The sequence below is a fragment of the Carassius carassius genome, chromosome 7 (genome assembly GCF_963082965.1).
Source record: "Carassius carassius chromosome 7, fCarCar2.1, whole genome shotgun sequence".
Taxonomy (NCBI): Eukaryota; Metazoa; Chordata; class Actinopteri; order Cypriniformes; family Cyprinidae; genus Carassius; species Carassius carassius.
This window is the reverse complement of record NC_081761.1, coordinates 30,408,320-30,424,448: the sequence shown is the minus strand read 5'-3', so window position 1 is coordinate 30,424,448 and position 16,129 is coordinate 30,408,320. Positions and strand designations below refer to the sequence as shown.

Sequence of the window (16,129 nt, the reverse complement as noted above, 5' to 3'; positions counted from 1 at the left end):
TTACCCACGTCAGTGGGGTCGAAGCAGCTGTCAATCAATCTTGATATTGATTGACAGGGACCAGAGGGATTAGGACGGTGTGGAATGTCTTTCAGAGTGAAGCATCTCTCAGAGATTCTGTTGGTGTGGTAACGGAGCCTCTGTTGGCATGGCAACGGAACATAGGGACACGAGGGCATTCTAGACTTTCAGCGATATAACTGCTACACAGAGATGGTGCAAATCTGATTTCGTGTCAGCCGTTGTTTCATAAATAATGACAGTTACGCTGTAGACACCTTGCTTGTGTATACAAATTGGCTGACGATGTACTGCTCGACATTGCACTGGTGTATGTGTGAGCCGAATGAGCAAACAACAGGCCTTAATCTATCATCCTGAAAACTGGGGAAATTTGACTTGTATAAATGTTTGTTTTCAAACAACAAGGATAATAGTCAATAAAAACCTCTCAGGGATGAAGGGATGGATGATGAAACATGGTAGATGTGTAGTGTTGTTAGTGGGGCTTATTTGCTTCATACTTTTGCAGTGAAGACAAAGTAAAAGTGAAGTATGTTGTGCACTTTTCAGTAAAGGTCTGTAAATTAATTATTATTATTTTTAATAATTATTAATAATAAAATTTAATAATATATCCAAACCTGGCTCCTGCCATGAACATATCCATAGACGCAGACATGGTATTAAAAAAGGAAAGAAAAAAGTTTATAATAATGTAAAAAATATTATCATATCAATAAAATGTATTAATAATGTAATAAAATATGAATAATAAAAATTGTTTTATTAATATAAATATCAATAAGAAAAATTATTATAATACTTTATGAAAAATGCATAATAAATTATCTGAAATCCAATATATAGAATCCAGTCATACAAGGGAAAAAAAATTCTACTACAATTTTGAAAGATCCAAATGTGATAATTTCCAATGTGATTCAAACAAAAAAAAAATCCTTTATTTATTTATTTAAACAGGATTTATATTTGACTTGTTTGGCTTCAGATTAATTCATTATCATTGATTATTTTAATATCAATAGAAAATAGAAAGATGGTAGATATGTAGAGGTGTATGCACACACAAAAAAGATAAAATAAAGAATTTGTTTTTATTAATGAATTATTAAATTGTATTATGTATTTTTCATAGAAGCATTATCCTAGTAAACTTTCCTTAATCCAATATAGTAATTTTGTTAAAATAATTTGGAAGAGATTCCAACCATACTTGTTCTCACAGGGACAATCTAATTTCATTTTTTTCAGTAGGATTTTATTTGCTTTTTTTTTCTTATTTGATTTTTGTTTGGTTTCAAATTCTCAATAATAATTAAATATAAACAATAGATAATAGAAAGATACCACGTAATATCCATGACGTAAGATATACAGCAGAAAACAACCAATAAAACTGAGAAACAACTGACTTATAAAGAAAAAGTGCTTTTAAGTTTTTTTAGTGGTTCACTTGAGTACAGCAGAATATTGTCAAATAAAACTGAAAAAGGAAAGCAGGTTACAGAGTTCAAACTGTTTTCTGCTAAAATGCATAAACACTTTTGTGTGAAAGTGTTTGTGGCAGCAGGAGAGATGGATTGACATGACATGAAGGTCATTATATTGCACTGGTCTTTTCTCATCGGCTTTAACAGTATTGACAAACAAATTAAGAGGATTTGGTTCCAGTGTGTGTATTTGTGTATTTGTGTAAGAGACGCATTTACCAGTGTTCTTCTGTATACTCATAAACAGGTCAAAAGCAATATCTAATGGCACGCTCCATTTTCAAACAGACTTGTTACGGCTGTGTGTGTTTTGATTTCCCCCATGGTGATGATTTACCAATGTACACCTGTTGTAATTCACTCCTCCATCACCATTGGAGTGATTTTGGCTTTCGGTCGTTCGCTAAGATGGTTGAGGCTTAGGCACATGACTTCATTACAGATAGAGTTACAGTGACTTGATGAGCTCTTGTCCAGTCATGCACAGTGTCGCAAGTCTCTGAGATGAGTGATGTGCATATTTAATGGTGTAATTTCATTATTTCTTTTATTACAATATGTCACTTAATGACATTCTGCTTCTTCAGAATGGAGGATATGGATGAGAAAGTTGCCAGTAAGCGGATCTGTACTGCAGAAAACAGTCAAAATATCATTATACCAAACACTGCAGTTCAATACCATATTTTGCTTTGCTGTTATTTTTTTGTGAAGTGTGAAATACTGTATATATCAGATTAGCTGTCACCTTAAAAACGTTTGGTTTGCATTTTCTATCTGTCTGCCTTTGCAATCAGGGACATAGGCTAATCAAAACTAGCAAGTACAACCCCCCCAATGTTTATACCATGGTTAATGTAAACCTTGAATCAGGCTTTTAATTCATTATTTCGCAGCTTTTATAAGCGCTAACTTCACATACAAACCAAACAGAACAGTTATCAACAATATGACTGAAGCGCAGTTTATGAGCAGTGCACCGTATATTCTGCATGTGTTCACCAGCGCGCTCGAGAAGTGTGATAAGATTTGCGTGAGCCATTCCTATCGCGAAGCTGATGGCCAAATATGTGATCTGTTTGAATTATTTAGAAAAACAGACATTTTAATATGCTATGGAGAAAAGTCGAACAGTATCTAAAAAAGGCAAAAAACTAAAAAGACAGATGAAAAGAGGAGAAAGCAATCTTAAACCAGCACTAACATTTAATTCAAATTTTTTTTTAACTACTCATGACCACCTTTATTAGAATTCATCACGTTTTATTGTTGGCTTATTTCTTGTGTAAAATTTAGTCGAACTTGTTGTAGCATTTATATTAGATAATCTTTTAAGGGAATAGATTTTTCACTATAGATTTATATTTCAACTGTGGCATGTTGTAGCTATTAGTTCTAAATGTGCAGGCGGTAGTTTCTTCATAACAAATGCTTTATTGAATAATTTTTTAAAACAGACATTATTGGCCTGGTAATGATTAATAGTCTTATTATAACAAATGCTACAGTTAAGAACTATGGTACATGGGCTTCAGATATTCCAAAAGATGGCATATATATATATATATATATATATATATATATATATATATATATATATATATATATATATATATATATATATATATATATGCCATCTATATCCTACGTAAACAAGTAATTGTTAACTATGATGTTACTTTATTGCACTAACTTTGCATAGATGGTAGGACAAAACACCATTTCACCAAAATAAATATACAAGCAAACAAACAAATAAATAAACCTTATGAGTGAGCATGACCAAAACAGTTCAAACTTCAACACCCCCGATGTTCAAAAGCCCTGCAGGGGTGCTCAATCCTGTTTCTGGAGATTTACCATCCTCTAGAGTAGTGGTTCCCAAACTTTTAAAAGCGTGGCACCTCTTTGTAATGTTTTTTTTTGTTCCTCGGCACCTCAACCCAATTAAACTAAATGTACAATTGTACATACATCACATACATCACACAAGTGTACATACATACACACCATCAACTCCTTCTATAGCTGCAACACGAATTTCATGTCCTGTCAATCACTACACTCTCTTCCGAGCTGCTCTCTGAGAAACGGTTTACTTTAGCCGCATTCTTCGTGAAACTTGCTAGTTAAAATATTATTAGGAAAGGCGATTTGCAAAGATTCATTAAAAAACCTTATACTTCTTCTGTTGGTGAAGTTGGACCACGAATGATTCTAGCAAAGATAGACGCATTTAGGTAGATCGGGGGTGCATTCCTTTCAGAAACAAAAATTATTTTATTATTCAAATTCGTTATTACATCCAACAACAGAACACCTCAATTGCTTAGCAGTCATTCTTGTCAACATCTGCTCTGGCGGTGAAACAATGGCGGTCTGATGACAGTCACTCAGGGCGGGTCTAAGACACCAGTCCAGTCTGTGCTGAAGTGCAACTGTCAATCAAACTATCGTGGGAGGGGCATGTTTTTGTGACATCACAAAGACAGGTATCTGAGATTGGCTCAATTTGACAACGGGGTAAAGATTTTAGTAGATAAAAAAAAGCCCTGGGTTGATCTTTATCATTATAGGGTGGTTGTGTACACACACTGCCAATACACATTTTATGTAAAAGTGCATGTAGCATCCAATGGCCCTTTTAATATAAAACTCAAAAAAGTATCAAACACATGGTAATAGGTAGTAAGGGTCTTTATGCCAAAAGGTCAAGACTTTACTGGTTAGTTTGGCCCAGATAACCCTGCCAGGAGATGCTGTAATCTTGGGCCACTCAAAAGTGACAAGATTTTTTGCATTTTTTTTAAAAAAAATTGCATTTGAATATATTAGTACATGTTTTTGCTAGAGGAGAATTTAAAAGTTTTAAATGTACAGTACTTGTTTTCCCCCTTCTTCTGCTATTCATGTCACATCTCAGAATAGTCACTCAGGAATATCTTCACAGATTGAGTAGTTATTCATTTTATATAAGTTTAATAAGAGTTGTTTCATATATTTTTTGTATATATATCAGGGTCGGAAATGAATGGGGGCTTGGGGGAAAAGTATACAAAAAAAAAAAAAAGAAAAGAGTGCATGTTGAGCTTATGATTGAGACATCCAATCAGAAACGTTTTGATTCGTCACAGCAGAGAACACAGAGTTGTTCAGTGTGCACGCTCACTGACTGAACTGAATTCGAACACAGGACACCTGTAGCGCAGACGAAAGTGCATGAGTTTAACTCACATTATACTGAGGTCATGGACCACTTCAGTGTTCTTTGTTTGCTTTCTTTATGTAATATATAATTTATTCCCAGATTTTCAAATCCTTAAAAAGTGATAAACTAACTAATTATTGTGGCTTGTGTCATCTGTATCTAGACAGAATGGGTTGTTATGTTCCCCAACAAAATCTTTCTGACTAATTCTGCTCAATATATATATAATATATATCTGTTCGTAGTTCGAGTCCACATGATTTTAGGAGTATTTAAAATATAATCTGTGCCTTAGTAAAGGATGTCCATCACATCACAGGTCATGTATCTCAGTCCACTTCCTCCTCCCTTCGATGTCCATTAGCGAACGCTACATGGTGTATTACAAGCGCTGAGGATTGGACGATTGAGTGATTTGGGACGGGGCTCATTGTTTCATGGTAACCATGTGCTGATATCCATTTGGCCTAAACTAGAAACAGCTTGGTAATTAATTACCCATGACCAATGGGCGGGGGGGGTAAGCCAATTCTCGTGTGTGATTGGTCAAAACAGAAGCAGGCCATCACCAAGCCCTCAGGGGAGGAAGTGATCTCTCACCCGAAAACCTGCTCAGCAGTGTGTTCGTGTCTGTCAGAGTGTGTACGCTCTGACACAGATGTTATGATCACAGCCATTCATAACATCTACAGTATTTGGTATATATTATACAGTAGGTAGCACTGCTTTTCCTCTGCATCTGCAAGACAAAAAACTTTCCACATAGAATCTCACACATTCTGTCTGTTTGTATAGGTGTGTAAAGTAAGTTTGTTTTGAGGGCCCATATGGATTTGCATATGTTTAGGGCTGTGTGTTGTGTTTGTGCATGTATGTGAGTGTCATATGCTTCTGTGAACATATGTTTGTTCCTTTGGTTGTTTTTGCGTGTAATGTGTCTCTATGTGCTTATGCTGGCAGTGTGTTTTTACTTAATGCATGATTTCCTGACTTAAACCTATTTCAAACTGAGATTAACATGCATTTATGTTATAATGTAAAGCTGCTGTGTAAATTCATGTCAAGTACATTGGGTGGGGTTGGTTTTAACATCATTACAGAACAGTTTAGATTTAGTAAAAAAAATAAAAATAAATTATAAGATTTACTTGTTTGAATTTTTTTATTTGACATTTTTATTTTCAGGGGTTTCAATAAAGAAAAAAAAACTTAAAAAAAAACAGTTTTAAAAGTGTTCTGACAAAAGTCTGAATTATTTGCTCAAAAATACAGTAAAGACAGTAATATTGTGAAATAATATTTTTACAACTTAAAGTAAAAAGCAATTTATCCCTGTGAAAATTTCCTTCAGATATTATTATAATATGCTAATTTGGTGCTCATGATTTCTTATTATTATAAATTATGCTAAAAAAAATTTTTTTGTAAAAACCTTGGTGCATTTTTTTCAATGGTTTTTTGATGTATATAAGTAAACAACAACAACAACAAAACCCCAGCATTTATTTGCTTTTAAATATTTTTTTACTGTCAGCTTTGATTAATTTATTACATCCTTGCTGACTAAAAATATTATTTGTTACATTTTTAAATCACTGAACTGAAACATTTTAATGGTGGTGCACATCAAATAAACAGGGAGGTCTACAGATTTAGATACACCAGTTCTGTCATGTAATATTCATTAACCTGATCGAAAATCATGTTGATTATTTTCCACTTCAAAATAATTTTTGCTTCTTGAAAAACCTGTTTGTACAAAGAGATTTTTGCCTGTCACCTAAGACAGTCATGTCTGACTATCCTGATTTTACCCCTTTAATTTGTCTAAACAGACTGAATCTATATTCAAAGATATTCACAGTAACCAAAACGATTGCCCCAAAAATCGGCTTTAATACCAGGAATCTTGATTTTAGCATCTGTGCCTCAGTTGCAATCAGAGCAAACTGCTGCTGGCTGTTGTTTAAGCGTCATTATGAGGAGAGAGGACTTCAGTAAAGGTTACAGCTCAGAGGCAGTAGTTCATAAACACTGTTTAATGGAACCACGCTCACACTGCTATGACAGATATACCTTAGAGACTGGAGTGTGTGTGAGGTGTGTGTTTGAGCACCACGTATGCTTGCGAGGAAGCCAAGACAGAAGTGCTGGCTAAATGTCTAAGTATGAAAATGAGCTTAGTTAGCTGTAAATATCAAGACGTTTCCCGGTGATAGCGCTATTTGCGTGTAGGTTGGTGTGTATGTGTGTGTTACATGTACCCCAGAGATTATTTTACGTAAAAAGGCAGGCCGCATACCTCCACAGTGTTGCACTGGATTACTAGACAAGCCTAATCTCTTACTTTAAGCATGGTCTGTGTGTGAGTGTATGCGTGCATGTGTGCACATGTTTTTTTCTGTTACAAACCTCTGTCATCTCTTTAAGCTGAATTAAATAATGTTTTTTGTGCCTTTCGGAATTGAATCAGCTGTCTCGGGTTTATCGGAATTCATTCTGTATAACTGCATCAATGAATGTTAATTCAGTTTCTGGTTGTTATCAAAGCTTTCCCTCCCTCTCTGAAACAGAGTTCGTTTGAGATGGGAGGGAGTCTGTGATGGGATGTTGTACAAACATTTTGTTGAATACATAATTTATTACTTCGCCAGGAAGAACTGAGATGGAGGACAGCGTAGAAGAAGGCCTTATCTGTGTTTCCCGAAGCAATGAAAGAAACAGAGATGTATTACAGTGCACAAATGTACACACTTGTTTTTATTCACTTCACATCCTCTCTTGCCCTCTAAAAGGTGCACAATATCAGGCTACCTTTGAATCACCTGTCAAACTTGTTGTGTAGTCTATACCCTTCCTTGTGTTAATTTCACTAGTAAGTCTTGTTTGGTTTACAGTCATCATGTTGGTTTGGGTCGAGTTTTGACCAGCGACTGCTTTTGAGATCAATGAGTCTTTCTAAATGGCATTTGAGCTGACACCAACAGACCGGCCCAGGCCTGTTGGAAGCTTTCTGACCATTGTAGCCAATCTGGGACACTTGGGGACCATTCTCTCATCTTAAGCCAATTATTAATCAGGCCTTAGGCTGAGCACAACTGTCTCACAGAAAATCAAGCGAGAGCGATCTATCGGAGCAGGCAGATGCATGGATATTATACAGCACCACAGGGAATGTGCGTGCATATGTAACATTTTTTGTCATCTGTGTGTCAGTTAAACTTAAGCTTTAGGAGCCATCCAGCAAATGTTGAGCCACTTGGGTATGCAAGCATGTATGCATGCATGTCTGGGAGAATTTAGCATGAAGAAACAAATAGTTGGCAATACAAAAACTAAACAAATGTTACAGCAGATATGTGAATTATTCATGTTATAGGGTTGAAGACGAAAAGGGTTTTCAAACATCAAACAATAGTTTTAAAACTATCAAATAACAGCTCTCCCATACATTAGAATGTGTCCCGTTTGACAATTTTTTTTTTTTTACCAGAAAAAACAAAGTATATTTACCATGATTTAAAGAAGATATCCACTAAAATCTAATTCAGTTTGATGGTAGTTCATATACCAAAAGATCTTATCAGGCATATTTAGAAGATCAAGAATCATTGGATGACATTAAAAGTCTCAGTTTAAGGATCATGGTGCAGACCCCCCCCCCACCAATTTAAAATATTTTTTTTATTTTCACAAAAGATACTGAAAACATTGAAATAGATGCTTTCCTTGCATTTAACCTGAGTTCTATGTATGCTTTTGTATCACTTTTGTACATTTAATTTGATACAAAATGGGACATCACATCTCGTTTTTTACCCAGTATATAAGAACTGAAATAATGAGCTATTGGGTCTACTCAGCTTAAGTATTATATTTGTATTATATTTAATTAAATTGTTTTATTCATAATTATTTAAACATTTATTAATAAAGTGACATTCAGCCAAGTATTGTGCTCTGCATTTAACCCATCCAAAGTGCACAAACACAGTAGTGAATACACACACACTGTGAACACACACCCGGGGCAGAGGGCAACCATTTATGCTGCAGCACCCGGGGAACAGTTGGGGGTTCAGTGCCTTGCTCAAGGTCATGCACCTAAGTCGTGATATTGCTGGCCCGGGACTCAAACCCACACCCACTAGGCCACGACTCCCCCCCCAATGATAGTAAGTCAAACAACAGTAGTAACAAATAAATCCTATAATAAAATGTATAAACTCCGATTTTGTATTTTTTTTTTTACATTTAAAAAATGTTTTACATTGGTTGTGCCATGGAAAATAGTATTTTAATATAAGACTGTAAAAAAACACATTGAAGTGTTTGTTACTTGTTCATATTGTAAGGCAAATGATGAGGCCTATGCCTTTAACCCAGAAACTGTGTAAACATCAAAAAACTAAACATGAATTTACCCTCAAGTAAAGCCACCTAAACACAAAGAGGGAACTTTGCTGTTTAATTTTAGAAGTCTGCTAGGTGTAGTCAGTGTGTGTTTTACTTGTGGATCAACTGTAATTCAGTTCAAGCATTTTAGACGATTCTCTAACATACAGCTTAAAAAAAACATTTGTGGAGCTGACTTTGAGCCTTTAGCTCCTTAAGAGAAAATGTGTGGGAGGTGTGTGTGTTTCATTTTATGTATTTATTCATTTATCGCAAGAGATGGTGGTATCATGTATGTTCTCAATTTGTATAAAACTGTTTTTCAATTCCTTTTTCAGTTGACTGTGAAGAGGTGTTACTATGGACTTTAAGACTATGAAATCTATATAACTGATTCTGTATATAGTCTTGGCTTGTGTGTGTGTGTGTGTGTGTGTGTGGAGGAAGGTTCATTTGAATAGTTGCTATGGAAACCAAGTGCTGTTAAAATGAGAGGAAGAGCCAAATAGAGCATCTTAGTCTCTCTCTTCCCTCTCTTGTTCACCCAGCTGCTGTCCTCCTAGTCTTCTAGCTCCCTATCTAGTGCTTATCTGTCTGATCTGTGTGCTTCCCTTTGGTTACCTACTTTGGTGGTCCTCTTTTTCGTCACTGCTCTCCTTCTGTCTCTGCTTCATTTAGTTTTTTTCAATTCCGTTTTGCAGTTCCATCTCTATACTTTTCTATTCCCCCTCACAGATATCTTTCTTTCTCTCTTTCTTCCTCCCACACTTTGTCCTCCTCCGTCTCTTCTCTCGTCTGCAGCAAAAGAGAGCTAATTCACAATTAGCATGTGTACCTGCAATTAGCACTGACAAACCTCCAATAATTAGCCTTATAAAAGCAGTCTTCCTTTTTCAAGCGTCTTTGCTTTCTTTCTGAGCAATGCCTCACTTATGTTGTCCTTTCATCTTTTTGTCCTCCTCTTCACCCACCATGTGTTTCTTTTCCAATTTTATTTTGCCTGTTCTTTAAAGACCCCTTGAAATGTGTTTTGTGGCTGTTAGCTGGCATGCCATTCTGTCGTTTAGCCTCAAAAACAGGCTGCTTTTCCTCACACAATGGAAAAAGTCACTTAACTTAGCAAACTGTATTTTACATTATTTAAATGTAATTTGTATTGAAATCTATTTTAATCTATTGCTGTGATGAACAGCTGAATTTTCAGCATCATTACTCCGCTGATCCTTCAGAAATCATTCTAATATGCTGATTGATGCTTGAGAAATGTTTCTTATTTTATCCAAGTTTAATATTTATGTGGAAACAATACATTTTTCTGTATTTTTTTTTCTTTGTTGAATAAAAAGTTAAAAAGGATGTCATTTATTTAAAATAGAAATCTTTTGTAGCATTATAAATGTATGTCACTTTTGATCAATTTAAAGGGGTCATATGATGTTGCAAAAAAGAAAAGTATTTTGTGTATTTGTTGTAATGAAATGTTTATGTGGTTTAAGATTCAAAAAACATTATTTTTCACATAATATACATTATTTTTGCTCCTGTATGCCCTTCCTTTCCGAAATGGGTAAATGTTTACAAAGCTCATCGTTCTGGAAAGCGAGGTGTGCTCTGATTGGCCAGCTATCCAGTGCATTGTGATTGGCCAAATGCCTGAAGTGTGTGACGGAAATGATATGCCCCATACTACACTGTGATTCCGTGTGCCCCGGAGCACTTAGACAAAACCATTACAACCCATTATAAATGAGGCATTTGTTGCATCCAGTGTGGACATAATTACGGATTATAATGACTTATGCGGTCTTTTTATGTGTTGTGTTTCATCGCGCCGCATAAACCAAAATACTTGTCTGTATTTGTGATAGAAAAAACGACTTGAAATCGTATCATATGACCCCTTTAATGCATTCTTCCTGTATTAAAGTATACTATTTACTGACCCCAAACTTGTGAATGGTAGTGTACTATATGTCTGTGCAAACTTCCTGTTTTAATGGAAAATATGTCTGCATGAACTGTATCGACAATGATCAAGCAGTTTCAGAAATGCCATCATTAAGAAACAGATACAAACATATTAGCTGATGCCTGACTTGTTCCACACCTCTACTAATGAAAATGGCTCTAAATAACAAGTGTCAAAGTCACTGTGTGTGTTGTGTGTGAGTGAATATTCTGTTTGCCGATAAATCAACCTGTATGTTACTTGTCTAATTGCATTTGGTATTCAGTGTACACACATTACTCTCTCACTCTTTCTTTCTATATATAGTCTCATTGTGCTTCACAATCATGGTCTTTTGAACCCTTTGAGCTCATTTTTAAAATGCATGTATTTGTGGGCCAGACTTTGTCTACACCGTATGAACCAAGTGTCCCCATAAGGGTCAGAAAATAGCAATATCTCAGTGTAAACAACTGATGTCAGTCCAAGTCCCCAGGAGAAAGAAAACCCAGAATGCATTTTGATGCATTCACCAGCATTGAAAAAAAATTGTACAACAGTTTGAGGATCAAATATTATAAGAATTTAGCTAAATCTGAGTATTGGTCATCCATGATTATGACCATCAAGGTATGACAGACGCAACTGCTACCTAAGCATTTTAAGCAAAGATTGTTAAGATAAGTATGAATTATGCTTTCCTTTGAGAAAGTTTGAACATACTTAAAACAGTGTGCAATAGTTCAAGGACCAAATTTTTGGATTTCTATGGCTGTTCTATGAACGCCCTTTGTTTTTTATTTTGTACCGTTCTCTGAGGTTCACTTGTATATTAATCAAGATTTCACATTAAAAAACACTATCTATAAGTAATAGGTTATTTTCTGTCCTGATTTTGACCCCTCTCATCTGAAAACTTTGTTTCAATAGGTGTGGAGTATTGTTTACTCAGAAATTAACAACAACTGCTGTAATTGGCTTACATTTGTGTATTTTTGACAGCCTACAATCTTCACAGAAAGACGCTGCAGTGATTTAGGTTAAAAACACAAATATATCATATCAAATGTTCTGTAATAACATACAAAGCAATAGTGACCACGTTACTCACACTTGTGTGTTGTAACATTACTGTTGGATCCAGTATAGCCAGCACAGCATCGTCTTTTAGTTTTAATTTTTCTGAAAACCCAGCGTCGAATTGTGCCTTGTTTGTAAACAAATCCGCTGTGAAATGAAGTAAACAAAGGACCAAGTTCTTACTGACGTTGCCTAGAACTTTATTAAAAATAAAGTTCATCCACTCTTTCCTAACATTGGAATCAGAAAGAAGGCAACTCAAAGACAATGCAATGCATTTTCCACAATTTGGCACTGCACAGCGTCTTGTTGGCTTCAGAGCCATCTTTAAATATTTGGTTTCTGTGTAGACCTGCATTCGCCCCTCTTGTTATTAACGGTATATGAGCAAATGGGTGGGCGGGGCTAAACAGGCAGCGCTGTAGAAACAGGTGTTTATCTTTTTCTCATTACAGATTGGCACATTCCACAAGCTGTCGTTTTGGCAGTCTGGCTTCAATAGATGCTGCTTTTAGACCAATGACAAAGTTTTGAGTTCTGAAACTTAAGGATGTTTTTATAGTACAGTGAGCCCTTGGTATATATGGTATATATATATGGTATATATGATATATATATATAAAGATCAATTTTGGTTTCTCAGTTCATGACCCCTTTAAGGGTACAAATATTTCAACTGTATTTTTATTTATTTATTTTATTTAAAAATTTTATGTGGGGTTTGTCCTACTAATTTTAATTAGCTTTACATATAAATATTAGAAGTGATTTATATGTCCATAGTTAGAAAAACCTGTGTGTGTTTGTGTGACTGCTGCAAATGACCTAATTTTTCAAGACTGCCTATGTTTCTGTGATGTCTGTCCAGCATATGTCAATAATGAAGAGGACAAACCCTTGAAATGAGGACACATGTTCTTTTTAAAACTACTGGTCTCTCGTTGGTTTACTTGCGAACTACAACTCGAACTTCAAGTTCACTTCATGTGGATTTTGTGAATTCTTCTCCCAAACTGAAGTTCTCTCTGTCTCTCTCCTCTCTTTCTCTGTCTGCAGGGACTGTATCTTCACTCCTCCGCCATGCTTGTCAGCCTCCACCTCTCCTCTTCCCCTTTATCCGACCGTCGCGTCCTGTCTTTTGTCTCCCTGGGTTATTCCTCCAAACCGCCCCTCTCCCTCTCGCTCCTTCTTCTCTTTCTCTTCTTCTTCCCCACCTGCGAGTCTCGCCGTGGAGGCGGGATCGGGACGCCCATTGGGGGCATGAGCGGTGGCGAGCGCGGCCAATCGATAATCAGCCCTCCTCATTATCCTCCACCAGGAGTCAATCCAGTGGGTCCTCCATTGCCACCAAAGTTTGCTCAAGGCCTTAGCATTGCAGTGATCCTTGTGGGAAACTCCAGCGAGGTGTCCCTCTCTGAAGGTCTGGAGAAAGAGGACTTCCTCCATGTGCCTCTCCCTCCGAAAGTCGAACTGGTCACGATGAACGAATCTGACCCCAAGAGTATCATAAACCGCATCTGTGCTCTGATGTCCCGGAACTGGCTCCAGGGTGTGGTGTTTGGGGACGATACCGATCAGGAGGCCATTGCCCAGATATTGGACTTCATCTCAGCTCAGACGCACATCCCCATACTGGGCATCCGTGGAGGCTCTTCCATGATAATGGCAGCCAAGGTATGACAAACGCAACTGCAACATAGACATTTTAAAACACTTGAGGCACAAAGGTTAAGATGAGGACAAATTATGCTCTCCTATAAGAAACTCTGGCCAGATTTTTCGCTTGCCCAACGATTTTTGTAGGAGAGCGTAATTGCTTGTAAGTTTACTTTACACTTTACTATAAGAATGCATTAGTTAACTATTTAACATTAATTATGAACAGCATTTCTACAGCTTTTATTAATCTTAATGTAAATTTCAACTTTTACTAATTTTTAAAAATCAATTGTATTTGTTAAAGGGATATTTTACCCAAAAATGAAAAATTGTGTCATAAAATGTCATAAAATGTCATTCCAAACCTGTAAGACTTTCGTTCCTCTTCAGAAAAAAACATAAGTTTAATGAAATCCGAGAGCTTTCTGACAGATTTACTAAAAAGTGGAATTTAGTTTGAGATCAATATTCCATAAAAGAGCGAAAGGGAGTGGAAAGTCCAGCAAGTGATGTAGCTTCATAAAATTAAGGCTGAACCACTGACGTCACATGGACTATATTAATTCCTTACTGTCCTTCTGGGCTTTGAATGTGTCAGATGCGTTGCTGTCTATGCAGGCTCAGAAAGCTCTCTAATTTAATCAAAAGTATCTTTATTTGTGTTCCAAAGATGACTGAAGGTCTTAAGGGTTTGGAATGACGTGAAGGTTAGAAATTAATGACAGCATTTTCATTTTTGGGTGAACTATCCCTTTAACTTATGTTAACAAATGAGTCCTTATTGTAAAGTGTTAATATTTATTCTAACATAATAGCCCCTTTCACACTACAATCCCGGAAAATACACGGGTAATGTGTCCTGGCAATTGTTCCCGGGTCACTAGATTTTGCACCTTTCACACTGCCAGTGATTACACGGATTATGTGCATGCTTGCACACACAACCCGTAAAGGTCCCGTAAAGACACGTGACATCAGGAGTCAAAAACGCTAGGCACAGTAACTTTCACTTAAGCTGGCGAACAATCTCAGCTTCAGCGTGGATAGTGAGGAGCTAACTGATCTCTGCTTCATTACAGTTTACACTTTTTTTGTTGCGAATGCTGATCTGACTTCAAAAAACCTGGTAAAAGAGTCACACAATAAGGTATTTCATCACTACGACACAACCTTTACACCATTAGTTTTTGTTCACACAGAGCTCGTTCCGGGACTGAATCTGACAATGTTACTAGGTCCCCAACCCGGGATCGATCCCGGAATCAATCCCAGGACGTGATTGCATTCTCACAGAAGGTGACCCGGCAATGATTCTGCAATTTTCTTGTTCCAACGTGCAGTGTGAAAGGGGCTAATGTTAGTTTTGAGTCAGTGAGATTGTTATTCAGCACAAAGGCTTTGTAAATTACAAATTCCAGTTCAAAAAAGTTGATTAAAACTTTAGAACTTTATTTTAATCAAAGAGTCCTGAAAACAAAAACAAAAAACTAAAAGACTGGAGTAATGAAACAAAGACTAAAGAGTAATACATATGATATAAAGCATAATATGAATACATCTTAAAACAATAACTTATTTTGTAATCACAATTTTGTTTTACTGTATTTTTGATCAAATAACCTTGGTGAGCATAGAGACCTTTTAAAAACAAACAGAAAAATCTTACAGACCCCAAACTTTTGAATGGTACAGTAGTATATACAGTATAGGAAAGTTTCTATAGAACATGTGTGTGCATGAATTAAACCACCCTGAAAAATAGCATTATTTTTGAGAAAATACAGTAAAATTGTTGTCAATGTTATTTTTGGATTTTATTGGTGATATGTAATGAAATGTATGCCATTGAAATATCCAGTTCTGAAGATTGAAGTCTTTCTCCATTCACATAGATATGACCTGTATTGACTTAAACCATGATGGTCACTAGAGAAACAATCATACAAGACGCTGTACTGCCCACAAAGACGGTTACTTAGAGCATTTCAGAGCATTTTTAATAGGATGCTTTAAAAGGATCTTCATGTGTAGACAGTAGACTCACTAGGGTTTGGACCAGAGCCACACTGTCTACCCTTCTTCCCATCAAAGTCTTCCATTCTCACATGAATATTCATAAACTTATTATTCGTCTCTTTCTCTTTTTTCCGCCAAGGTCAGAATTGTGTAGCAGGTGTAACAGACTTGTGCCAGCTGTTAAGTCAGTGGAGGTCTGAACAGCTGGAAACAGATGTGATGGAATGCACAGTGCTGTGTACTGTCCATGCTGTTGTTAACTACCTGCAATGTGCTTCATTAGGATGACTGTGTTTGAAGAGGAGGAAG

The 16,129-nt window shown here is 36.2% G+C and overlaps 1 protein-coding gene across 4 annotated transcripts in view; it reads left to right on the top strand.

Annotated features, from left to right (window-relative positions):
• Positions 1-16,129, top strand: part of LOC132143896 (glutamate receptor ionotropic, NMDA 2B-like) — a 97,672-nt gene that overhangs the window by 4,329 nt on the left and 77,214 nt on the right. For all 4 annotated transcript variants that reach the window (XM_059554507.1, XM_059554509.1, XM_059554508.1 and 1 more), the window contains exon 3: positions 13,202-13,819. In XM_059554507.1, the coding sequence (XP_059410490.1) occupies positions 13,202-13,819 (618 nt within the window). The remainder of the gene's footprint in view (positions 1-13,201; positions 13,820-16,129) is intronic.